The sequence below is a fragment of the Rhinoraja longicauda genome, chromosome 30, assembly GCF_053455715.1.
Source record: "Rhinoraja longicauda isolate Sanriku21f chromosome 30, sRhiLon1.1, whole genome shotgun sequence".
NCBI lineage: Eukaryota > Metazoa > Chordata > Chondrichthyes > Rajiformes > Arhynchobatidae > Rhinoraja > Rhinoraja longicauda.
This window is the reverse complement of record NC_135982.1, coordinates 28,625,109-28,652,497: the sequence shown is the minus strand read 5'-3', so window position 1 is coordinate 28,652,497 and position 27,389 is coordinate 28,625,109. Positions and strand designations below refer to the sequence as shown.

Below are 27,389 nucleotides of genomic sequence, written 5' to 3'. Positions count from 1 at the left end.
GCGGGACTGTCGTATGTTGAAAGGCTGGAGCGATTGGGCTTGTATACACTGGAATTTAGAAGGGTGAGGGGGGATCTTATTGAAACATATAAGATAATTAGGGGATTGGACACATTAGAGGCAGATAACATGTTCCCAATGTTGGGGGAGTCCAAAACAAGGGGCCACAGTTTAAGAATAAGGGGTAGGCCATTTAGAACGGAGATGAGGAAGAACTTTTTCAGTCAGAGGGTGGTGAAGGTGTGGAATTCTCTGCCTCAGAAGGCAGTGGAGGCCAGTTCGTTGGATGCTTTCAAGAGAGAGCTGGATAGAGCTCTTAAGGACAGCGGAGTGAGGGGGTATGGGGAGAAAGCAGGAACGGGGTACTGATTGAGAGTGATCAGCCATGATCGCATTGAATGGCGGTGCTGGCTCGAAGGGCTGAATGGCCTACTCCTGCACCTATTGTCTATTGTCTATTGTCTATTGTCTATTGACCTGATACAGAAATGACTGAGAAACAGACCGTACAAATGATAGATATCTGACTAAAACTAAGGGTTAGCAAACAAGAGTATTAACATTGGGCAAATGTTCCATCTAAAATGGCACAAATGAGATTTAATCTTTCCGATTGGGTTACCACCAACTCTGAATGTACTGTAGCCAATGGCAACTTCACAATAATCCAGGTTTATTTGCGTAGAGAACAGATATAAACCCGTGATGATTCCAGTCATCTGACACGTCGCTTTTGTGGTGGGATGCAGTGACAATCTCTCAATATTTAGGCCAGTTGTGAAGGAGGTGCAGCAGAACATAGAACAGTACAGTACAGCACAGGAACAGGCCCTTCGGCCCACAATGCCCATGGCGAACGTGATGCCAAGTTGAACTAATCTCCTCTGCCAGCATTAAAGTCCAATTAAAGATAGTCCAAGGGCCTCCGATGAGGTAGATGATAGGAGGTAAAGGGAATGGATAAGTAAATTCAAGGATCGCCCCTATTGCAAAGCTGCATGGATCTAGAGGAAACTAAGGAACCTTCAACCACAAACTCTGAATTAGGCTTAATGAATAAGCCTTTCAAAACTGAAATAGCTTATCCTTGTATTTTGAATATAAAATATATTTGAAATTAGATGAAATGGCATTGTTTTGATTAATATGTTGGACATGACTCGATGGGACTTACTTTGGAATTTAAGCCCCAATACAGAGTCGTGAGTATTCAGTCAAGAATGACATCAGCGCAATGCTAAAGATACTATGGGGGGGTTCGTGCAAGGTGTCAATCTGAAATCCCTTCTCCTGGCAAGTGGACCCTACTCCCTTGGTACCATTTCAAGATGTTTTTTTAAAGTACAATATTTTCATGAAGCTATGACTCATTAGCTATTGAGCGAGTGACTCCATTTCATGTGATCTTCATTGCCTGTGAAGCAAATGTGAGGTTGTGAAAAGTGATGTACAGGTGCTTGATGATTCTTCCTTAATAAAATGCTAAATTTGTGTTGTTGTATTTTTAAACCAGGCTTGTGGAATCCTCTGGAAGGCCTGTTGCTCAAGGTTCAGGGAAGAAAAATGTTCGATGTGCAGAGTTAGTGCTGGATGTTGCACCCAAAACTGGAAGAGTAATCCTGAAGAAAAAGGTAAAAGGAGAAAAATATAATCTGTGAGGAAATCGTATTGAAAACTGTTCTTTCTTTGGAAAATATCTTTCAGGGGACAGTACAACCTCTTCAACTATTAATCACAGAGACTGCTAAAAAGCACGTTTTGCCAGACTATTTGCCAGCCTAATAGGATTGTTCCTCAGGCCAATTATGCTGTAATGAGATTCATTCCCTCTAAGTGCGGCACTGATGTCAATCATGTACATGAAGGTTTGTACATGAAGAATGGCACGTTCATTGGAGATGGCCAGTCCCCTGAAACTAAAGCCCAGCGAGCGTTGATACCTTGTGGGGCATAAAAGTAGGGGCAATCAGAAGATAAGATTACAGTTAAACTAACTTCATTCAGTGACGTCATAATCTTGTCGTACTTTGATGAGCAAGTGTTAAATTATTCATTTAGCGTATATTCCGTTCTTTGCTTTACCTGTTAACCATAATAAAATTCTGCTCAAATCTAGGAACCAGGTAAAAGATCACAGCTTTGGCGCATGACTGGTAGTGGGATGTTATGCCACGAGGGTTCTTCTCCTCCTCATAACCCCAACAAACCCTCGTATAGTGAACCGCCACAGTCGGGGTTGGTCCTCGACATTGCAGGCGTGGCTGCTGTCACCGACTGCAGGTAGTGTTTGCAAACTTGTCAATGGGTGAAAGAGACAAAGTTTAATTCTCATTCCTTCACTTTCTCGATAGTTGTGGTCTAAATTGGTGCTCATTTCTTCAGGCACATCTCTTAGTTGTCAACAGCCATTTGCCTTTAATTAATTTAAAGGAGCGTGAGGATGACCAATATACCAGCAATTACGTGATTGCTTCTGTGGATTGAATGTTCAGGAAAAGCCTTTCCTCAGAGTGGTAAACAACTGAGGTGGTGTCCATAGTAACAAGACTTTAAAATCTTGGTAACTGACTTTCTCATGATGGCTCAGAACATCATCTAGTTTAACATTTGGATGAATTTGGCTGCAACAATTCAGCACTTCTTTGTTCCATTCCAATGAATGTATAGAATATAACTCATTGCTGTTCCATAAAATGAATTACAATCCTACTTTTTGTTTGTTTTTCTTTCTTCTTATAAGGCAATACATTTTGAACTCCAGGTGCTCAACCACAGGGCCATTCTTAAGTCTTCAGTGATTACAAGCTGGCTGTTCAAATAATCATTTAAGGACACTAATAATAATTTATATATAGATATTTATTTACTTGCTTATTTGTATATATATATATATTTATTTATATTTATATATATATTTATCTGTGTGTATATATATTTATATTTTTTTATTTACATATATTTTTATATTTATGTTTATATGTATATTATATATAAATTATATGTGTACTTGTGTGTATGTATATATATTTATACATTATATAACAAGTAATGGAGCCCATTCAGAAGATATACCTGTAATAAGTGTATACACATGGATAACATGTCCTCCTGCTCCTCCTCTGTGTGTTGCAGGTATGAGCCACTCATGCTGAGAAAGCCTGAGCGGCGTCGCGGCACCACCCAGAGTTGGTATTTCCAAGATGGGCGCCTGAGCTGTGGCCAAACAAGAATGGTAGTACAGGTAAGAGCAACAACGTTAGCAGCATAAACCCCTCGTGTAACTATACAGCCATCGTTAAGTGGATGGGAAAGTGACTGTACCATCCCAGAAGGTTGCATCGAAAGAAACACACACGTTGAGGTGAGGGGCAGAGTAAGAGAGTGGTTTTCATTGTGTTTGGGGGAAATGTCACACATAATGATTTAAGGACACTCCCTTCTGCCAATGGATTTAGCTTCATATGATACACCACCGCAGAATCCAAATTTAAGCAATTCAAATTAGGTATATTGCTTTAATTTATTACCTCAGATAACTCCCATGCAATACCTGTGGCAGGTTGGTAATCACCAGTGCAGCAGTTTAGTAGTTGCTGACGTTTTATAAATACAAACCTTCAGCACAGAGAATTGGCAGATAGAAATTTTCAAATTCATTAAAGCTGTGACATGATGCTACTTCACTTAGAATAAGTAATTCATGCTACCGGAAGACTTCAATGAAATCATCACTTGCGAGTCATCACTTTCTGTATTCTATGGAATATATCTTTATTTGCACACACACTCCCCTTGCAATTCAATCCCGGGTGCTCAGGGTTTGTTCATGCTGCACGCACTCCTTAAGCCAGTATGTTCTTTCCAAGAGATGGTGGCCAGAATTGCCCTAGTTCCCCAAGCATCATTCAGTCAGGGTTTTTACTGCATAATGTCAACGCCCATTCCATATAGTGCACGGGGGTTATACTTTATGGAATGTGAAGAGTAAATGAGATTAGCCCCATACCTCTGCATAAGGTGCTTCTTCCCACTGAGTGGAAGGTCCGGTGGTAAAAGTCCCGTATGCTGGAATACACGCCCCTGGGTTCCTTTGGATCTCTGGTGTGTCTAACATGGAAAAATAGGTGCAGGAGTAGGCCATTCGGCCCTTCGAGCCAGCACCGCCATTCAATATGATCATGGCTGATCATCTAAAATCAGTGCCCCATTCCTGCTTTTTTCCCATATCCCTTGATTTCATTAGCCCTAAGAGCTAAATCTAACTCTCTCTTGAAAACATCCAGTGATTTGGCCTCCACTGCCTTCTGTGGCAGAATTCCACAGATTCACAACTCTCTGGGTGAAGAAGATTTTCCTCATCTCAGTCCTAAGTGGCCGACTCCTTATTCATAAACTGTGACCCCGGGTTCTGGACCCACCTAATATCGGGAACATTTTTCCTGCATCTAGCCTGTCCAATCCTTTAAGAGTGTTGTATGTTTCTATACGATCCCCTCTCATCCTTCTAAATTCCAGTGAATACAAGTCCAGTCAACCCATTTTTTCATCATATGTCAGTCCCGCCATCACGGGAATTAACCTGGTGAGCCTATACTGCACTCCCTCAATAGCAATAATGTCCTTCCTCAAATTAGGAGATCAAAACTGCACACAATACTCCAGCTGCCGTCTCACCAGGGCCCCATACAACTGCAGTAGGACCTCCTTGCTCCTAAACTCAAATCCTCTAGCAATGAAGGCGAACATGCCATTAGTTTTCTTCACTGCCTGCTGTACCTGCATGCTTACTTTCAGTGACTGATGTATAAGCACAACCAGGTCACGTTGCACCTCCCCTTCTTCAAATCTGACACCATTCAGATAATAATCTTCCTTCATGTTCTTGCCACCAAAGTGGATAACCTCACATTTATCCACATTATACTGCATCTGCCATGCATCTGCCCACTCACCCAACCTATCCAAGTCACCCTGCAGCCTCATAGCATCCTGATCGCAGCTCACACTGTCACCCAGCTTTGTGTCATCCACAAACTTGGAGATGTCACATTTAATTCCCTCGTCTAAATCATTCATATGTATTGTAAATAACTGGGGTCCCAGCACCGAGCCTTGCGGCACCCCACTAGTGTCTGCCTGCCATTCTGAAAAGGACCCGTTAATTCCTGCTCTTTGCTTCCTGTCTGCCAACTAGTTCTCTATCCATGTCAATACCCTACCCCCAATACCATGTGCTGTAATTTTGCACACTAATCTCTTGTGTGGGACCTTGTTAAGGGCTTTTTGAAAGTCCAGATACACCACATCCACTGGCTCTCCCTTGTCCATTCTACATCCTCAAAACATTCAACAAGATTAGTCAAGCATGATTTCCCCTTCATAAATCCATGCTGATTTTGACCGATCCTGTCACTGCTTTCTAAATGCGCTGCTATAAAATCTTTAACAATCGACTCAATCATTTTCCCCACTACCGATGGAAGGCTAACTGGTCTATAATTCTTCTTTTTCTCTCTCCCTCCTTTCTTAAAAAGTGGGGTTACATTGGCTACCTCCAGTCCACAGGAATTGATCCAGAGTCGAGAGAAATTGGAAAATGATCACCAATGCATCCACGATTTCTAGGGCCACCTCCTTGAGTACTCTGGGATGCAGACCATCAGGCCCTGGAGATTTATCTGCCTTCAGACCCAACAGTTTACCTAACATCATTTCCTGACTAATGTGGATTCCCTTTAGTTCCTCCCTCCCAGTAGATCCTCGGTCTCCTAGTATTTCTTGGAGATTGTTTGTGTCTGCCTTAGTGAAGACAGATCCAAGTACTCGTTGAACTGTTCTGCCATTTCCTTGTTTCCCATTATAAATTCACCTGTCTCTGATTGTAGGACCAACATTTGTCTTCACTAATCTTTTCCTTTTTACATATTTAAAGAAGCTTTTAGAGACAATTTTTATATTCCCTGCTATATATATAACATATCATCACTAATATTAATATCCTCATAAATCTTTACATCTATCTATCCATCTTTGTATTTTGACAAGATTGAAATGTACCAGCTATCAAATCCTCTAAGACATTGATAAACATAATAAATAGTTGAGACTCCATTGCAGATCCTTGCAAGGTGTCACGTGCCACGTTTTATGAATTGGGTGACCTGCCTATTCACCCAAGTCATTTCACAGCCAGTTCAATACTTAGCTCACTTTCCATGAGTCTGCCATGAGAGGTTTCATCAAGTGCCTTCCACACATACAGTTAATGTTCAGAGACATTTCTCAGACTGCCGCTTTTTTTCACCTCTCCAAAAAAGACCTGTGTTTTATGAATCCATGCTGACTTTCCAAATATCTAAAAAAAATCTTCAAAGCAGAAATAATTGTGAAAACTAGTCAGTCATCCTCTATCCAGCACTGGGTAGTTAATTTCACCTTCAAAGCACTTTTGTCATTTCTGTTTCCATTCTTTCAGGGATTCCCTCCAGCACCATGTTTTTGCAAATGTTTCTCACAAGCATTATTACATTTTGGAATTCACCCTTGAACCTGATTCTGATTCTGTTCTTCCCTGCTTCTGCCTGTTTCCGCGAGAATTAATAAATAGCACGTTTTTCCTCTTCCTGAGTCAGGGACACTCAGGCCAACGGCAGCACCTCAACTGGTTGAGATAAATTAAACCCAGATTCAAGCTCGCTGCTCTATGTCTGCATTTTGAAATTATGGTCAATTTTACTTGATAAAAGGAAAACGTGCACTTGAGAGGAGTTTAGGCAACAAGCCAATGCTGGCGGATACTGAAAAGCAAACCACTTAGTGGTGACACTTGGTGATTTGTTGCATGCAACATGTTACAGTCTGTTATTTCTATTAGACGTGGTTGTTTTTCCACGGGTAGCAATGTTCTTTTGTGCCGAGCACACCTGGGGTAGACAAGCTGATTTGCTGGCATTTGTTTTGTTCAGATCTGTTAATTTAAGTTTTTCAGAACGTTGCATTCACAGTTACGGAACTTGAACAACAGGTGAGGTTTTCAGCAACGACTGGCAATTTTTAACACAGGAAGACGCCCCGAGGCGTTCCACAGCAGCAGAACGAGGGGAAGAAAATGACACTGTGATAAAGAGGGAGCTATTTGGGATAAAGACGGAGATATTTGGGAATGGTCATTGAAAGTTTAGTGCTGCACGTTCAGATACAGGGTTTAAGAGGCTCTAATAAAGGGAACGGAAAAGTATTGAGGGGCTGGCAAACAGGATCTGACACTTACAAGCTTGAATGCACACACATCAGAGAGAGGGCAAAAAGAGTGAGGATGCTAAAGTTAGGAATCGGATTTCTTACACATTCAGTGGAGATTACAGCAATGGGTGTAGCAAGGCATGGAGGAATTTGAACAGGAGAATGAGCATTTTAATTTTAAGGTATTGGCGAACTAGATTAGCACAATACTGATAGCTGAGCAGAACGGAGAACAGTACAGGAACAGGCCCTTCGGCCACAATGTCTGTGATTGATTTTACTTTTGATGCTTTTGCCAGCAAGTTCAGTTTAGAGATACAGCATGGAAACAGGCCCTTCGGCCCAATATATCTACGCGTACACTAGTTCTGAGTTATCCCTTTTGCATCCTACGCACTCGGGGAGATTCACAGAGGCCAATCAACCGTTCTTTAGAATGTGGGAGGAAAATAGAGCACCAGGAAAAAGCCCGCGTGGTCACAGGGAGAACATAGACTGCACACAGACAGCACTCGTAGTCAGGATCAAACCTGGGTCTCTGGCGCTATAAGGCAGCATATCTACTGTTGTGCCACTGTGCTGCCCCTGTATATGCATTTCATATGATCATACAACTCGTGTGCAACACATGGGTAATTTATTACTAATCTGTGACTGTATTCAACTCATTTGTGTAGTTAACTTTGGTCTAGTACAGGTTAAAATTGTATTCTAACTGGAACCTTTTTTATTTGTGTGTGTGTGAGAGAGTGTGGTGCAAAGTATCTTAAATCTTTGATTTATCTAGATAACTAAAGGCATTTCAGGCTTGTACGATGGAGCAGAGGTGGTGCTGGGTCCAGAACCAACCCTTGGCCTGGAACCAGTTCCAGTTGAGCAACAGTTCATTAACCAGAAAATGAGACCTGGTTCAGGAGTTCTTTCTTTGCGAGTTATTCCAGATGGCCCTACACGGGTGTTGCAGGTATGCTGATGACAAGCGGGTTAACCAAAATGTATCTTCATAGGTAGACACAAAATGCTGGAGTAACTCAGCGGGTCTGGCAGCATCTCGGGAGAGAAGGAATGGGTAGGGTTGCCAACTGTCCCGTATTAGCCAGGACATCCCATATTTTGGGCTAAATCAGTTTGTCTCGTATGGGACCGCCCTTGTCCCGTATTAGTAGGGTTGCCAACTTCCTCACTCCCAAATACGGGACAAAGGGTGACGTCACCACCCCATGCCCCACGTGACCTCACCCAGCCAGCGGCCACGTGCTCCCGCTCCATCAATGGCGGCCGCCCGTGCGGGAGCACGTGGCCGCTGGCTGGGTGAGGTCACGTGGGGCGCGGGGTGGTGACGTCACCCTTTGTCCCTTATTTGGGAGTGAGGAAGTTGGCAACCCTACGAATCGGTGACTTTTCGGGTCGAGACCCTTCTTCAGACTGCTCCAACATTTTATGTCTACCTTCGATTTAAACCAGCATCTGCATTTTTTTTTTCAGATATATCTTCATATTTCCTTGTAGAATACATTTTTAACAGATGACCTTTTCCTTCTGGATTACGATTCCACACATCAAACAAAGCATCATTTCCCATCTCAATCATCTTATGTCTTAAGAAGAATTCTTTCCTCTCCCTCCAACTTTGTTATGGGCCAACACTGTACAGTATATTTCTGTCCTCTGTGCAGCACAGCAGTTATTTTCAATCTGCTTCTGGTGCAGATGTTCCTGAATATCCTCATCCCTTCCTCTAGTCCAGTCTCTACCAATATTTCTTCCAACAGTTTCTGCTACTTGAGTGATTTTGCTTACATGCAACCACTATTTTTCTCCACCCATTCCCCAGGCAACCTCTAACTCAAACACCAGTCCAGACAGTTTGTCACCACCCACCTCTTATTTGGAAAAGCCACTCTTTTAATACATTTCCTCAGACACATATGTTTTCTGTTTAGGGTGGGGAAGATATATGTCTTTAATTACTGATTGTACCGCCTCCCTGCTACACTGGTGACTCTCTGAACTCGTTCTTGCACTTGCTCCAAGTTTCAGAAATTAATGTTAAATGCTTTCAATTTTCCATTTTGTCTTTCCTGCTCTGATCCATTCATGCTAGTTGATTTTCTCCCGAGAGGTCCCAAAAACATTTTTTAAATTTTCCTGTGCTTTTTTGCATAGCCCTCTTTCCGTCTTTTCCACCTGTTCTTTGATGTCTTTTTGTTGATTCATTGAGTTGTTCTTCTGTCGTTCTTCTCTTAAATAGGTCACCCAGTTCATTTCTTCCTCCCTCCCTTGGTATTTCAGTCGTTCCTTTAACCCTATTTCCCATTTCCATCCCCTGTCCTGCAAAATGATGTCCTGTAGCATCTTTCATGGTTTGTGGACATTCTAAGTGCTTTACACCAAGTATTTTTGAATTGTAAGAAACAAGGCCGCCGGTTCTGCCAGCAGCAAGCTCTCATTGACAGTAACTTAATAGTGTCGAGATAATCTTTTATCCAACGTTTCTTGTACAATTGGATCTTTTATGAGAGTGGACAGAATTAGATTAACATTTATTTATACAGACATACTTTCAACAGCACAATTGCACAGGTCTTTGGAATAGTATTTGCACCCGCACAATCTTCTGACTTCGAGATGGAAACATTGACGTATATGACACTTTTACTTGTTTATTTTTCTTTTGAATTCTAAATATTTAGTATTTATACCCGAAAATTAAATTCTCCTTTCCCTGTGATGCTATCTCTGCATTTTCTATGTAAGTTTGGTTCGTGGATTTTGTAGAAATCTTGAATGGCAAATTTGTTTCCATTTGATGTTTGTATTTTATATAATCACTCTGTTCCATTGGTTCTGTACTTTCTGAACCAGTTAATGGTTTGTAATTTTGTTGGTCTTGTGACTGTTTTGGCTTGTTGCAGATCACTGATGTACAGCATCGCAGAACCCATCGTTCCCTCACGGGGACCGAAGAGTGTCCACTAGCCGAAGTTGGTGAAATCCGGAAGTTGAAGAACTTGGAAGCTGAACAAGAGTTAGAGGTGTGACTATGTTTCGTTTCAGATTTTATTTGTAATCTTCTGATGTGTTTGATTCAAAACAACAAGAAGTTTCCAAAACACCTTGTCAGGCACAGAGGAACAGGACAAACTCCCCAGTCTGAAACAATGTGACCAGTTGTTAACAGACTAAAATAAATGTAGAAGTTTGATTTGCCAGTTATTAATAAAGAACAATTTCTCTGCCAATGTATGAAGACTGCTGCAACATGCAGACGTTGATGATGAAAGCCACCCCTTAATTGTCCCTGTATGCCCCTTCCAAATGGCTCAAGCCTTCGGGAATATCTTGCATCACATTTATCCAATCCTATTAGGATTTTTGTATTTTTCTATGTGAATCCCTCATTCTGTTAAATGAAAGTGAATGTAAACCTAATTGACTTAATTTCTCCTCGTGTATCAATCCTACCATCCCAGGAATCAGCTTGGTGAGCCTTTGCTAAACTCCCTCCGTGGCAAGAACATTCTTCCTCAGATAAGGTGAACCAGCTGCACTCAACACTCAAGGTGTGGTCTCACCAAGGCCTTGTCCAACTGTTGCAAAACATTCACAATAAAAGCACCCCGTCATCAGTGGAGTGAATATTGCACGTGGTGTTGCAATTCAAGTCCAGTTTCTTTTTTTGTATGTCACACAATTGCCACCATATTCAGTGACCAACACAATGGGTACATATTGAGTTAAGACCCAATCATGCTTCTATTTGATTATCCACAGGTGATTTTTCATGCAAGGGTCACACATAAAATGGCCTTTGGAGGAGATGTAAAATGTTATGTCTGTAGAACCCTGCCCAAGAGTTAACGCCTTTTGAAGAATGAATAATTTTATATCGCTCCACTGAAGGAAATCAACTTTGATCGAATTAAGTATTTTACCTCTTTAAAGAAACGTGTATTTTGCTGTAAATCTGCAGGTTTTGGTGAAACTGGACGGTGGAGTTGGTTTGTCGTTGATCAACAAAGTCCCCGAGGAATTGGCATTCGCCACTCTGACAGGGATAGATGTTCATTACACAAAGGTCGCCACTGGTCAGATGCTCGAGGTCAGCATTCAGGATGTACAGGTAACCAGGCACATCTTAACCATGTATTGAGCACTTCAATGCCTCAAATTTGATCATTTGAAGACACATAAAAATGGTACAAACAATACAGGCCGCAAGCTGGATTCTTCATGGCCCGTGATGCACATGCTTTAACAAGCTGGATTCTTCATGGCCCGTGATGCACATGCTTTAACAAGCTGGATTCTTCATGGCCCGTGATGCACATGCGTTAACAAGCTGGATTCTTCATGGCCCGTGATGCACATGCTTTAACAAGCTGGATTCTTCATGGCCCGTGATGCACATGCTTTAACAAGCTGGATTCTTCATGGCCCGTGATGCACATGCGTTAACAAGCTGGATTCTTCATGGCCCGTGATGCACATGCGTTCTAGACTAGGCAAGGAGGCAAACAACTAACACTGGCTGGAGTATGAGAAGATTGAGGGCCGGCAGTGTGCAGATTATGCAGCTGTCGATGTTTATAGTTCAGTGCAAGGAAAATTATGAGCTGTGTGGAGGGGAAAAAAGGCGATGGGATTAGTTTTGGGTTCTTCAAAAAGAAAGCCTGAAGAAATATTGTTGAATAGCCACATACTGCATTGTAAATTATGAAGAGGAGGATTGGATAATTATCCATCAATGCTGGATGTTTCTACTCGTGGGAGAGTCTAGGATCAGAGGCCACAGCCTCAGAATAAAAGGACGTACCTTTAGAAAGGAGAGCAGGAGGATTTTCTTCAGCCAGTGGGTGGTGAATCTGTGGAATTCAATGCCACAGATGGCTGTGGAGACCAACTAATTGGGTATGTTTAAAGTGCAGATTCTTGATTAGCAAGGGTGTCAGGAGATATGGGGAGAGGGCAGGAGAATGGAGTTGACAGCGAAAGATAGATCAGCCATGATTGATTTGTGAAGTAGACTTGAACTGAATGGCCTAATTCTGCTCCTATAACTTGTGAAACTCTACCAACATTTACTGTTGGCATCTAAAGATCACTAAGTTTCTTTAAGATGTACTATGACATTTTGTGTTGGAACAGAGAGTGTGACCAGTTATAAATGCTTAAGTTATCTCTACTTAGACTGGTTTTTGAAAAATATGGTGTTTGAAGCCATTCAGTTTTGTAGTGCGAGAACACTCCTTTAGAAAATATATTTGTTAAAGAAAATCAGGAGAAATTCAACTGCACCATTTATTTTTCTTTATTATTAATTGTTAAAGGCTACTTAGATTTTGCTTCCTTCTGTTTGTCACAAGATTGATAACCAACTTTTGGGAACAACACAACCTATAATCCTTTCTCTAACACCCAACACCCCTGAAAGTGAAACAGAAACCATTGAATTTGGTCCTGCTGTTCAGATCAACGCAATGAAGATCCCAAGCAAGAACGCACTGACTGAACTCTTCAAGGTGAGTCTTGAATAAATCAGATTCTTCAGTATACAGGTACTCCCCAGGTTATGATGGTTCGTCTTGCGATAGTTCAACTTTGCGATGGTGCAAACGGCAGCTACCCGTGGCGAGCCGCTGCTTGCTTGCGGACACATGATCGCGCTTTTTCAATGCATTTCGACTTGCGATACTTTCAGTTTCCGATGGGTTTCTTGGAACGGAACCCCATCGGAAGCTGAGGAGTACCTGTACTGAAGATTGACTTGGTTCATGTTTATAAATAAAACGTCTAACAGCACAGCAAATTACTTGGAATGTATAGCAAAGAAAAAGGTTGTTGAACTAACCTGTCCATTATACACAAATTTATTCCCAGCCCAAACAGCATTGAGCAAAGAAGAATAGTCTCCTACCCATAAATGGTTATTTGCAAAGGTATTAAGTGATGCATGTCAAAACTGCATGAATTAGAGGAGCTCACGTTTGATCTCCAGACTGATTTTGCAGATAATTACTGGGACACAAATTGTGGTGCTCTGGTTGGTCTTGGCTTCTCTAAATGCGGGAACACTTAGCTAGGATTAGTCGCGAGCAGCTGGCCCTTGCAATAATAGTCGAGTGTGGATATCGAGTGAGGACATGATCAGATTTGGCTGGAAGGCACTATCATTGCAGGATAACCTGCCAACATATCATCTTGCATGTGAAGCAGTCTGGATGGCTTCCAACTCCAGTGAAGCTTTGAGGAGCGACTTCATATACCCTTATTATGTACAGCTAGGATAAGCACCAGGTGGCGATGACAATCTAGAAATCCAGTTAAAGTACAATGTCCATGCCTGTGGAATGCAGTCACCCATCTTACACCGTGTTTTATTATCCAACCTTTGGTGTTACAGCAGCAAGGAAGGTTTAGAATAGAGGCTCAAGACTAAATCAGTATTAGCCTCTATTCCTGGAGGACTTTCAGCCAAAGCTGTCATCTCCAACTCATCAAAACTGAGGCATGCTTCCTTTAGCGAGCATCATTACTTGATAGGATAACAACTGCAGGCATTTAAATAGCTCTTCAATCTGATTCACTCTCTTCTTCACAAATCCTCCCTATCTGTGATGGTTAGTCAGACGACGGCAGACTTCCCAGCCCCTTATACTGCAGTACACTGAGTGAAATTGGCATAGGGAAGAGGTTAAATGTAGCAGTTCACTTTTCAGCAGAAGTCAGGAGTTTTTTTATTCTCATACATCCCAAAACAGATCAATGAAATTCTTACTTGCAGCAGAACAACAGATATGTAAACATCGTGCTCTGTAAACACCATAATAAGCAACAAAAAAAGTTCAGTCTATATATATATATATTAAAGAAAGACAAACAATAATAGTGCAAAGACAAAACCACTGCTCCCAAATCTATGTAGCTCGGAGCTGATTTGGAGGTTTAATACCCTGATGGTTGCATTCTTCTCACTGTAAAATGTTGGGTTTTATATTCACTGATCAAGGGACAGCAGTCACTGCTGATGTTGAGGGCCGCTCACAAAGATCGAGTGCCTTCTGTGATCTGAGCTCCCACTTTTTCCAATATTGGCTTCTATTCGGTGTCAGTTCTCAGAGATCACTCACTGCCAGCAACTGACATAATCTGGTTAGCTGACACTCAACCAGCATGAATCATTCTTGCAGACCAGAAACTGAGCAGAATAAAGTGCTGTAGGAAAGAAAACTGCAGATGCTGGTTTAAATCGAAGGTAGACACAAAATGCTGGAGTATCTCAGCAGGTCAGGCAGCATCTCTGGAGAGAAGGAATGGGTGACGTTTCGGGTCGAGACCCTTCTTCAGATACGGTGCTTATAATTTGAGCAATTTATGAGCTTATAATTTCAATATTTACACAAACTGCAAAGTTTGGAGCATTCATGTATGATTCTGATAGAAGCTGAAAAATAAACTTCAGTAAATGTATTCTATTTTAGGTGCACTGTTACTCGGGTAAGAAAGCTTAAAAGTGTTTTAACGGGAATAACATTTTTCAATTCATTTGTTTACAAAATGGCGCAAATTATGTAAGTGTTGAATCACAGATGAGAACTTTAGGATTTCCACATTAAACTGGGTATGGTAGAAGTCATTAGAATGTTCTCAGTTTCACACTGTGTGCCAGCACGTACAAGCTGTTTCACAAAATATGTATCGTCAGCAACAGCCATTCTGCTCACACCTCTGTTAGTTTTTTAAGTGTTTACTGCTCTCGCCCCATCCTATACCTCAGCAACATTTCCTTGTAAAATCTGATCTCGGATTTCTGGTTGTAGTTTGTCCTCTAATTTACAACTCTGTATATCATTGATTGCTGGGATTAATGGTATTACTGACACAGGTGCAATGTCTGTTTAGTTTTAGACCAGCAGAAATGAAGACTAAATTATGGATTCCTCAGTATAGTGTGTCACATTGCAGTTCTATGTTTTCTTGGGGGGGGTGTTTTGTGCTATTAATTTCTTCAGACAACGATCCACAGAAAAATATATGCTGTTTAAAAAATAGCGAAGTGGTAGGAGGTAGAAATGCAAGTCGATCCTCATTTGACCTTCGGATAGGAGTAATCAATTTTTGCACAGCATGGGCAAGACTATTGGTGTAGCTGCCGCTGACGTGTAACTGGTTATAAAGGGCATAGAAGGGAGATACTGAGCCCTTGTTCTGTCCAGAAACCTTGTTTTGGAGTAATGAAAAGATAATTAAGTGCAATTGGTCTCCTTCACCCAATACAGCAAATAAAGAATTTCAGGTGAACTTACACCAAAATTGACAAAATGTAGTTCAAATAAAATGGTATGTAGCAGAATTTAGAAAGTTTATTGATCTTGAAATCATGTTTAAGGCTGGGGAAAGAACGGAGAGAAAACTCAACATTAGAATTTCACTTTCTTGTCTTCTCCTTTTTTTGGACTAACAGTGAAGTAACATGTGTACGAAAAAAACTGCGGATGCTGGTTAAAATCAAAGGTAGACACACAATGCTGGAGTAACTCTCCAGTCTGAAGAAGGGTCTCGACCCGAAACGTCGCCCATTCCTTCTCTCCTGAGATGCTGCATGACCCGCTGAGTTACTCCAGCATTGTGTGTCTACCTACTGAAGTGACATAATATTTATTAGGTTCGTGCATTTATAGTGACGCCATTTCTTTCTGTATCTCCAGCACCTCATGACCACAGTGCGGAAGCTGACAGTTCAAATCGAAGAGAAACTCCTGCTAAAGCTATTGCAATTTTTCGGCTTGGGACAGTTGGATCAAGGTACAAAGCAGGGTATCAATATTGCCTTGCTGCCCCGTGTAGATACTACTGCAGAGTGGGTAAAAAAGCAATGTTAACCATGGACTTTGCAAGGGGCACAAGGTTGTTGTATACAAAATGTTGATGTACTGGGCTGAGAGTTGCACTCAGACAACCATGCATTAGGCCTAAGATAGACATAGGGTCGTATTAGCCGGGACATCCCGTATTTTGGGCTAAATTGGTTTGTCCCGTACGGGACCGCCCTTGTCCTGTATTAGGCCCGCAGGCCGCTGTCGGCCGGGACAGTGTCGGCTAACGGAGTGTGTTCGCCTAATGGAGGTTGTATAGCATCCCGGCCCGGGCGGCCACCATTGGTGGAGCGGCAGCACGTGGCCGCTGGCTGGGTGAGGTCACGTGTGGCGCGAGGCGGTGACGTCACCTTGTCCTGTGTTTGGGAGTGACATAGTTGGCAACCCTAGGGACAAGCAGCGTCTGGAGAGAAAGAAAGAGATGCTGCCTGTCCCGCTGAGTTACACCAGCATTTAGTGTCTATCTTCGGTTTAAACCAGCGTCTGCAGTTCCTTCCTACATGTGTATTAGGCCAACATGTCTGGCTAGCACCTTGGAGGCATTTTCTTTCAGTGTTAGAAGTGAACATATCATACTTGTAAATCGACATTTCATTCAGTTTGTTTGTATGTATTCATTATTTCGTAATGTTTCACAACTAACAATACATTTGTTGCACCAAAAAATGTTAATTGAATAGTTGAAAGTGTAGGGCAGTGGATCACAGAATTACTGCAGAGTTTAGTAGTTTTGGTTCCTATTGATGAAACTAACCCCTCGTTTGCCTTTTCGGACCTTGGCTTGATTAACCCAAGAAGGGTCTCCACCTGAAATGTCACCCATTCCTTATCTCCAGAGATGCTGCCTGACCCGCTGAGTTACTCCAGCTTTCTGTGTCTCGTGGGTTGTAATTTTAATTATTTGCTTAATTCAGTTCCACCAGATGTTTTTGCTTGTTAGTTAGTTGTAGTTAACAACGTTATCAATAGATCATTACATTCAATACCATGATCTGTGGTGTTGTTTCATTTACAGATTGATTACACTGAAAAATATGTTGTGTAAAATATTATGGCTCTGGTAATAGCACCAGAAATCCATGTGCTGGGTTTTTCCATGGATACCAATTATCAAACACATTTAAGATGACAACGTCTATCAGAAAGCCACTTCCCTTACTCATCTCACCTAAGGGTAGAGTCTGATTAATATGGTTATCGTGTTTCATCTTGAGGACAGGGAGGCTGAAGTCCACTAATTCAAAGCATGATACAAGCTGAACCCCAGGGTCTACTGCATATGGGTGACTTTACGTACTATTGGAGGAGTGGTTAACATCTTAAAATGTTTTTTAGCTAGAAAGTTGAAACAGATAGACATACAGTATGTTCCCATTTATACTCTGTTATTAGGCGATAGTCTGCTATTTTTATGTTTGCATTTTCTTCTTCTTTAGAATCTACTGTGGATGGGGTTTGTATGTTTCAGGATCATGTCCAACCTTTGAATACCAACAATCCAGCCCTGATGCTGGAGTGCATTTCTGTTATAGAAGGGTCTCGACCCAAAACGTCACCCATTCCTTCTCTCCCGAGATGCTGCCTGACCTGCTGAGTTACTCCAGCATTTTGTGAATAAATCTGTTTATAGTTTGTTGATGATTTCCATTGTTGATTGGCCTTTGAAGGTTGGAAAATACCTTTTTCTTTAAGTCTCGCCAATGAATACATTCTAGATAAATATTTTTTCAGCTTACGATATAGGTATGCCAAGGAAATAGGATTTAAATATTATTAGACACTTGTTCAGCTTAGTGGGATACAGTTGTATGGTTCATTAAAATACAAATGTGTGGATACTCCAATGAAATGGAGAATATCTGCTCTAGCCTGCAGGCTGGAATCTAACTGGGGGGGATGGATGGTTTGTATACGAAGCAAAAGATACACCAGAATATATTGCTACATAATCTAATTGAGGGGTTCAAAAAATTCTGTAGCTTAATTCTGATTAACTTTCTGCCTTCAAATCACTCCAGGATGTGTTAATCATTATAATCTGTGTTATAAAATGTCAATCAATTTTATTTCAATCAGTAGCACTCATTATGGGCTCCAACTGCAACTAAACTGCGCTTCATTGATGTTCACCCAGACTTTATCGAGGCTTTTTACTTCACACTGATAGAGCAAAAAATCTATTTATAATTGCTTGTGAAATCCATGAACAGTTTATATGATTGCCGGTGGAGCACATCTTTATTCTGTTACTGGATTTCAGATGGCTGGGTGGGGGGGTTGGGGTGGGGGTGAGGGTGGGAGATAGAAGGCAGGTTGCTGAGTCTAAACCCAAGGAGAAGATTAAAGAAGTAACAAAGTGGTTTGACGTTCTGTTTCAAATCAACAACTTCCTTGTGTATAATTAAGTTTTTCGTTATTATGAATAACACATCGTCTAATCGTGGGAGAGTCACCGTCTGATTTGGAGGATTAAGGTTCCTTTGTGTTTGCCAGAATACCAACAAACTGCAACTGCCAAGATTGGCCGGTGAGGGTGATAAGCTCTTGACAAAGACTGAGGAATCCATTGCAATTCAGAGATGGTGAATTCTCTGGAGTAACCTTTCTATAAACTATTGTTTTTAGATGGTTATTCAAACAGGGAAATGAAATGCACAAAATATTTCATGGATCTGGCAGCATTAGTGGAGAGAGCAACAGAATTAACCTTTCAGGTCAATGAAATAGATAGAGTAGCTGCCTCACAGCGCCAGAGACCCGGGTTTGATCCTGACTTCACGCGTTGTCTGTATGGGGTTTGCATGTTCGCCCTGTAACCCCCATGGATTTCCTCCAGCTGCTCCGGTTTCCTCCCACATTCCAGACACGTGTGGGTTTGTAGGTTATTGGCCTCAGTAAAATCCCCGTTAATGGAAAGGGAGTGGATGAGAAAGTTGAATAACATCGTCGTGGCTATCCCTCGAGGTCGAGGATGATGGTCTACGTTCCGATGTCAGAACGAACACGCCTGTGTGTGCGTTTGTTTAACGTGTACTTGATGTTGCACTCCAAGAGCACACGGTCCTTCACAAATCAATCAACTAATTCCAATGGCAAAGAAACCAAGACGATTGGAGCTGATAGATTTGTTGCCGCCTTCACAGCTGTTGAGTTCAAGATAACTTTGTCCGCCTGATCCGCCGTTGAGGTCTTGTACGTTGGATCGTTCTTAGTCTGGATCCTCATCCTCGACCTTACCACCATGGGTGGCCCTACCAGAAGCTAGTGCTTCCGACGGCATCGCCCTCGGAATCATGGGGACACGCAAGCCTCTTCACCACAACAAGGTGAACGATGCGAAGAGAGTGAAGATCACACTAACATAGAGTTAGTGTGAACGGGGCATCGATGGTCAGTGTGGACTCGATGGACCAATGAGCCTTTTTCAATCCTGTATTTCTAAATTAAGCTAAATATCACCGCTTGTTTTTCCTCTCCACAGATGGCTGACCCGTAGGTTTTGTTCTGTTCTTTAGATTTTAAGATTTTAAGCACCTGCATTTTTTTTTGCTTTTTGATTTGTTCTCTAGGGTTTCTATTTAATTAAACCCTCCATCAGCACTGTCAAATGATTCCTTATCACCATCTTAATTTACCATTGATCAGTGAAGCTCAAATCTAAGTGACCATGTGTGACTCACTAATTAATTGCATTCAGTGTACAAGAACAGTTCATTTCAGATGTGAACGTTTGATATCTTAAACTCCTTCCTTCACAGATGTAGAAAAGCCAGATGAAAATGCCCCTGAGCAGAACAATGAGAAAAGTGGAACAGCAAAGCGCTATTATTTTGAAAACCTCAAACTCAGCATGCCACAAATCAAGATGAGCGTATTTACCTCGAGCAAGCTACCTGTTGAATTGAAGGCAAGTTTCTTAAGATCGCGCTGTTTAGAGTCATAGAGTCATAACAGGCCCAACTCATCCATGCAAACCAACATGCCCCACCTAAACTGGAAAACACAGACCACTCATCCACCGTACCGGCTCAAACTGTGGCCAAGTCTGCAGATGCGACAGGTCTTTAATCAGAGGGCGGTGAATCTGTGGAATTCTTTGCCACAGAAGGCTGTGGGGGTCAAGTCAGTGGATATTTTTAAGGCAGAGAGAGATGGATTCTTGATTATTACCGGTGTTGGACGTTATGGGCAGAAGGCAGGAGAATGGGGTTAGGAAGGGAGAGATAGATCAGCCATGATTAAATGGCAGAGTAGACTAGATGGGCTGAATGACCTAATTCTACTCCTATTCCTTTATGACATTATAAACCACTTCAGAACCCATAGAACTCTGGTGGAAACATGTTGGAGGTCTGATTAAGAACAATCGGCATTGATCAAACAAGTGGGAAGCAATTTATAACTACAGCATCACAAATTTGTGAAAAATAAAAGGAAATTGAGACAGTTCTGTTGCAACTTGTTTGGTCATAGAATTAGCATAGTTTGTAGATGTACAGGAAAATATAACAACTGTTTTCCATTATACGAGCCCCACATGGTACTAATATAACTAGACAATGTATCAAATGTTGGAAATATTTGAGACAAGCAGCAATTCTGATGGATTTTGGGAAATACTCTGTTGTTCCAATGGTGCCATATATCATCTAGATATTGGAGACTTAGACAAAGCCTTGTAATAACATCTCACACAAAGGATGATGAATGTTCTTCAGTGCTGCACAGGAATGTCAGTAGAGAATATCTCTTCAGATAGTAGAATGGGAATTGATAATTCGACTATTGAAAGAAAGGCGCAAGTGCCATGTAACTGAACCAAGAAAACATACGTCAGAGATCAGAAACAGTCGCAGTGAAATATTTGAAATAACCGACCAAATAAGACCAAAAATAAAGCTGTCGGTCGGCTCTCTGAAGGAATTAGCTTACAGACGAAGGGACTTTCCTTGTCCTTAGTGATTATTTTTTTGGTTCCCATCATCACTGTCAGACTTTTGACCTTTGTAAATGGCACAATCAAAGTACATGAATCATCCTAATCTTATGGCATGGTTAAGTCGTAGATGTCTGTTGATAACAGAGTAAAATTGACAGGTTATTTTCCCTTGGCTCCCTGAGGCACTGCTCCAGCTTTGACATGACATTCCGAGGCAGCTTTCACTCTGAACTCCCTGAATTAGTCATCCTTTGCTCTTATTTTTGCAGGTATCAGTGTGGTGTTATTTTTTTTTGTTTGTTGTTGCAGGCTTTGAAGGGCATGCTGGGCATCCGGTTGATCCGTTTTGAGGATGCAGTTATCCACCTGGACCCTTACACTAGAGTGCACCCATATGAAACGCAGGAATTCATTATCAACGACATTCTCAAACATTTTAAGGAGGTGAGAATTTAGAGTGGGCATCTGAGCTGGTCAAACAAGAATTATTATTCCGCCAACGGTTAAAATACAATTAACACTTTAGAAGAAGGGTCTCGACCCGAAACATCACCCATTCCTTCTCTCCTGTGATGCTGCCTGACCTGCTGAGTTACTCCTGCACTTTGTGAAATAAATACCTTCGATTTGTACCAGCATCTGCAGTTATTTTCTTACATTAACACTTTAGACATACATAGTCCAATAGTAGGAAATTGTTCTACATTTTCCTCTTGGAGGCTCTGCAGGTGAAATAATTTGCATTCAGTAGTGGCACAGTGGCACAGCTGCAGAGTTGCTGCCTTACAGCACCAGAGAGCCAGGTTCAATGCTGTCTGTACGGAGTTTGTACCTTCTCCCCGTGAGTTTTCTCCGGAAGCTCCGGTTTCCACCCACATTCCAAAAACATACAGGTTTGTAGGCTAATTGGCTTTGATAAAATTGTAAATTGTCCCTAGTGTGTTGGATAGTGCTAGTGTGCGGGGATCGCTGGTCGGTGTGGTCTCGGTGGGCCGAAGGGCCTGTTTCTGCGCTGTATCTCTAAACTAAATTAAACTTTACATGTATACAGCTCACAGTAGGAAATTGTTGTAGATTTTCCTCTTGTAGGCTCTGCAGGTGTGAAGCGTGAAAAAGGCACAGCGGTGAATTAATTGGCCTACATTAAATAACAAACTGCTTAGAGGAGCTCAGTGGGTCAGGCAGCAATTGTGGAGAGTTTTTTTCCCCAGAAATAGACTTTATTCGTAATAAAGCATGTATACAAAACAAGACACTGTGCAAAACTCTGTTAATGTGTATTACATTAGTGCCTCCCTTTTTCTATACTCATGGCACCATTGCCTGCTATTGCCGGTCACCTGAGGAGATATCAATAGAAAATAGGTGCAGGAGTAGGCCATTCGGCCCTTCGAGCCAGCACCGCCATTCAATGTGATCATGGCTGATCATTCTCAATCAGTACCGCATTCCTGCTTTCTCCCCATACCCCCTGACTCCGCTATCCTTAAGAGCTCTATCTAGCTCTCTCTTGAATGTATTCCGGGCCTTGTTTCAGGGGAGATTGCCCCCCCTCCCGACTCGGCCCCTCATTATCCAGTAGCAAAAGGACCCCAGACTATAATCCTCCCATATGCATTGGCTGCACCAAGCTTCAGTGTGGTCAGACAACAGTCTGTGGTTGAGACTCTTCTTCAAGACTGGAATAGGGGGGAGATAGGTAGTAGAAAGAGAAGAGAGGAATGGGCGATGATTGGGCTTGCAAGTGATAGGTTGGGACTCATGGAATGCAGATGCCAGTGGATGGATTCAGTTTAAGGAAGGGTTGTCACGACCAGAAACATCGCCAATCCATGTTCGCCAGAGATGCTGCCTGACTCGCTGAGTTACTCCAGCACTGTGTCTATTTTTAAGAAAGGGTTGAATGGCCGGTGAGTCAGGTGGCGTTGGACAGGGTGGAGGTAAACTCAAAAGCTCGAGGTGATAAGTGGAGAAGACAAAGTGCAGCAGGGTGGAATGTGATAAGAAAGGAAGGTGAGATTCCACCATTGTATTGGCAGACAGTGTCTAATTAACACTGTTTGCAGCACTTAGCATGCAATGTGTGCTTCAGAAACTGAATGAGCCTTGACTGGAAGAGCAGGCTTAACCAGAGGGACGGGCTTGCTTTAGTTAAAAGGCATGATCTCACTGAAGACCAGAGGAGTCGCAAAAGGTTGCAGATGCTGGAATCTTGAGCAAATAAACAGTGTTGGAGGAACTCAGTGGGTCAGGCAGCATCTATGGAGGAGTAATGGACATGGGATGCTTTGGATTGGGACCCTTCTTCAGACCTATCGGTGTTAAATCTGGACACCTGGACCAGATGGATTACATCCCAGGGTTCCAAGAGATAGCTGTTGAGCTGCAGGCATTAGTGGTCATCTTTCAAGAATTTTTAGAGTCGGGTATAGATCCAGAAGACTGGAAAATCGTGAATTGTAACTCGACTGTTTAAGAAGGGAGAGAGGCCAAAGAAAGGAAATTATAGCGGGACAGGCAGCATCTCTAGAGAGTAGGAATGGGTGACATTTCAGGTCTTCAGACTTGACCCAGTCTCGACCCGAAACATCACCCAATCCTTCTATCCAGAGATGCTGCCTGTCCCACTGAGTTACTCCAGCATTTTGTGTCTATCTTAGGTTTAAACCAGCATCTGCAGTTCCTTCCTACAAAGGAAATTATTGGCCGGTTTGTCTGACATCAGCGTTTATCAGCATTATCAGAGATGTATCAGTGGTGGGTAACTTGCATTTGAACTTATTTTCCCCTCTTGTGTTCAAATGGTGCTGCTACATTAACTGGTGTGATTCTCATTCCCCATGAGTTCCTCCAACACTATTTAGTGATAATCAGTCTCTGGGATCGTGCTCTGGAGTCGTGAGGACGTGAATGGGATTAGACCCTAGTCTCTCTCAACCTGTTCAGGGAATGAAGAGATTATGGAATTTCAAAATGACTATGAGAGAATGTTTTGATAGAATCTACTTCTAACAGTATCTGGACATTTTATTTTGATTTTCTTTAATGAATTCAATCTGAATTGTTTTCCTTGTTCATGCTCCACATAAACAACAAAGGGAAACAAATTTAAGAGTTATTTTTAATCTCAACATTCAGCCCAGATGGAAGTAGGCAAATGTCCAGTTTATTAGTGAAATTGGAGTGTACACTATCTGCAGAAGAGCTTGGAATAGTATTTCCCTTCTCACGCATCTGAAACTAAAATACATTTGTGCTTTGTGGGTTCTATAAAGTATCTTTAGGACAGACGTGTGCTAGAATACAAGGAAAGCAAGAATCACAAAATGGTAACATTTCAGAATTTAAATTCTGTGCAAAGAAAATCTGGATAATAAAGGCTGCCATCAAAGGTGGTTGTGAAACTTTCAGTGGCAGTGCCATGCAGCGGAACAGCATGCAAACAGACTATTCTGTGTATTGAGTTTATGCCAACCATCAAGCACCCATTTACACGTTCATTTGCTTCCCACATTCCCCTCGACCCTCCAGATTCCTATCATCTTATTGAGATGTTGGGGGGAGAATCAAACACACCTAGAGGAAGATAGACACAAAAAGCTGGAGTAACTCAGCGGGACAGACAGAATCACTGGAGAGAAGGAATGTGTGATGTTTCGGATCGAGACCCTTCTTCATACTCAACCTAGAGGAATCTCATTTGGTCACAGATAGGACATGCAAACTCCAAAGATGCAGCACCTGAGGTTAGGATTGAACCTGGCTGCGAAACCTGTGAGCCAGATGCCTGAAATTAAGATTTTTGTCAGTCTCACGTCGAAGTGGTTGCCTTTTGAGGTAGCTGAGCCAGTCATGCAACTATCTTCCCAAAGGTTAATGCCAAATCTTATAAAAATGGACATTGTAACATTGGTTATTTCTTACGGTAAAATGTGTTTTTGTTATCAGGAATTGATGAGTCAGGCGACTCGAATACTGGGCTCGGTGGATTTTTTGGGCAATCCGATGGGACTTCTGAACGACGTGTCGGAGGGCGTTTCGGGGCTGATCAAGTATGGAAACGTTGGAGGCTTAATACGAAATGTCACGCATGGAGTCTCCAACTCAGCAGCTAAGGTACATTTGATGAACAATGTCATGATGCAGCTGTTAGATTTATTTTCATCTACTGGTCAGGAAATTTTTCTTTGAAGATGGTAAATTTTAGCTAATGATCAGTGTTTTCAGTTCAAGTCTAGTTTAGCCTGTGCTATGTTAAGTTAAATCTCTCATCTTGAAGGCATTAAAGTGGGAAATTCCAGTGGGATTTCAGAAGGATGGAATGGCACATACGTCAAGTTGAAAACCACACGGAAAAACTATTTCCACCAGGCTTTTGTAATCAAATCCAATGCTGTGCATGAAAAATAGTTACTGTCTTTTCTCGGCATTTTATTTGGAATTGTACTTGAAAAGTAGTTTATCAACTTGGAAGCTCTGTGGAATATTCTGAACTTTTGAAAGTCACTATATAAATGCAAGGTATCACAAAATGCTGGAGTAACTCAGCAGGTCAGGCAGCATCTCAGGAGAGAAGGAATGGGTGACGTTCCGGGTCGAGACCCTTCTTCAGACTGTTACTCCAGCATTTTGTGATAATGCTGCCTGACCTGCTGAGTTACTCCAGCATTTTGTGATCCTTCTCTCCTGAGATGCTGCCTGACCTGCTGAGTTACTGCAGCATTTTGTGATACCTTCGATTTTTACCAGCATCTGCAGTTATTTTCCTATGCTATATAAGTGCAAGTTATTTGTTAATAATTATAAAAGATTTTGCCCTTCTAATCAGTGAGTGTAGAAATCCAGATTGATTACATCAGAGAATTTTCTAGGTTGACATGGAGTGTCCAATACTTTATGATGACAACCTCAGCCATTTTGGTTTCCTTGTGAACTGAGGTTTGCAATCCAGCTCAGTGGTGGTGATGCAAGTGGTTGGAAATAATTAATTAATAGCTTTGAATGAAATATACTGCAGGATGCTCGACTACGTTGACTAAATCATTTTTTTGCGTGCCAGCACAAATAGATATATACCTCTATTCATCAGCATGATGAACTTTGTCAGAGTAAAACCCCTCAAAGAAAATGAACATCGGAAATGCGGTTTAAATAATCAGATGTAGAGATGACCATTGATAAACAATTTGCCATGACTCAGTTTCCTGGCATTTGAGTTACTCTTTGGTTACTCTTGATTTGCAAAATCAGGACAGCAGCATTGTTGCAAACAGTGTGACCTGATCCTAGAGCATAATTTCCATAGTCTTTACATCTGGTACCACACCTAGCATGCCTTTCTACATTCCTATTAAATGTTCCTCGTTGTAGAGTATAATTTTGTTATTGCTAATGGTCTGTAGTGTCTGATGGAAAGCCGGTTTGGAGAAACAAGGTAATGGGCGGGCACAGTGGCGCGGCGGTAGAGTTGCTGCCTTACAGCGCCACAGACCTGGATTCCATCCTGACCTCAGGTGCTGTTTGTCTGGAGTTTGTATGTTCTCCCTGTGACCGTGTGTGTTTTCTCTGCGTGCTCCGATTTCCTTCCCTCTTCCAAATCGTGCAACTTTGTAGGTGAATTGGCTTCTGTAAACTGTCCCGAGTGTATAGGATAGAACTAGTGTACGGGTGATGGTTGGTCGGCGTGGACTCAGTGGGCCAAAGGGCCTGTTTCCATGCTGTTATTCTATACTAAACTTAACTAAAAACAAAAATTCACCAATTTGATAGGATTAGTGTTGAGATCTGCTTCATCATTGAGAGTTATGAACATAAATTATATGACTTTAGCAAGGCCTTTAACAACGTACTGCATGGTAGGCTGGCCTGGTAGTTTGGGTCCATGGGATTCAGGGTGAACTACCCAATTGAATACATAATTGTTTAGAAGCAGAGGGTGACCCAGGGATTAGTACTGGGTAGGGTTGCCAACTTCCACACTCCCAAATACAGGACAACGGGTGATGTCACCGTCCCGCGCCCCACGTGACCTCACCCAGCCAGTGGCCACGTGCTCCCGCTCCACCAATGGCGGCCGCCCGGGCCGGGAGGCGGGTTGCGTAGCAACGTGGAGCACGTGGCCGCTGGCTGGGTGAGGTCACGTGGGGCGAGGGGCGGTGACGTCACCTTGTCCCTTATTTGTGTGTGAGGAAGTTGGCAACAATAATTGTTTAACAGAGAGACCTGGGATGCTGGTACATAGTTAATGAAGGTGGTGACACAGGTGGTCTGGGCGATGGAGAAGGCATTTGGCACACTTGCCTTCATCGGGAGAGGTTGGGATGCAATGTTAC

The 27,389-nt window shown here is 42.1% G+C and overlaps 1 protein-coding gene across 2 annotated transcripts in view; it reads left to right on the top strand.

Moving 5' to 3' along the window:
- The window catches only part of vps13d (vacuolar protein sorting 13 homolog D), a 216,010-nt gene that overhangs the window by 111,016 nt on the left and 77,605 nt on the right, over window positions 1-27,389 (top strand). For both annotated transcript variants that reach the window (XM_078425505.1, XM_078425504.1), the window contains 11 exons: window positions 1,514-1,631; window positions 2,117-2,280; window positions 3,133-3,241; window positions 8,030-8,206; window positions 10,158-10,277; window positions 11,216-11,365; window positions 12,609-12,764; window positions 15,951-16,047; window positions 19,877-20,025; window positions 21,367-21,501; window positions 25,006-25,173. In XM_078425505.1, coding sequence (XP_078281631.1) covers window positions 1,514-1,631; window positions 2,117-2,280; window positions 3,133-3,241; window positions 8,030-8,206; window positions 10,158-10,277; window positions 11,216-11,365; window positions 12,609-12,764; window positions 15,951-16,047; window positions 19,877-20,025; window positions 21,367-21,501; window positions 25,006-25,173 — 1,543 coding nt within the window. The remainder of the gene's footprint in view (window positions 1-1,513; window positions 1,632-2,116; window positions 2,281-3,132; window positions 3,242-8,029; window positions 8,207-10,157; window positions 10,278-11,215; window positions 11,366-12,608; window positions 12,765-15,950; window positions 16,048-19,876; window positions 20,026-21,366; window positions 21,502-25,005; window positions 25,174-27,389) is intronic.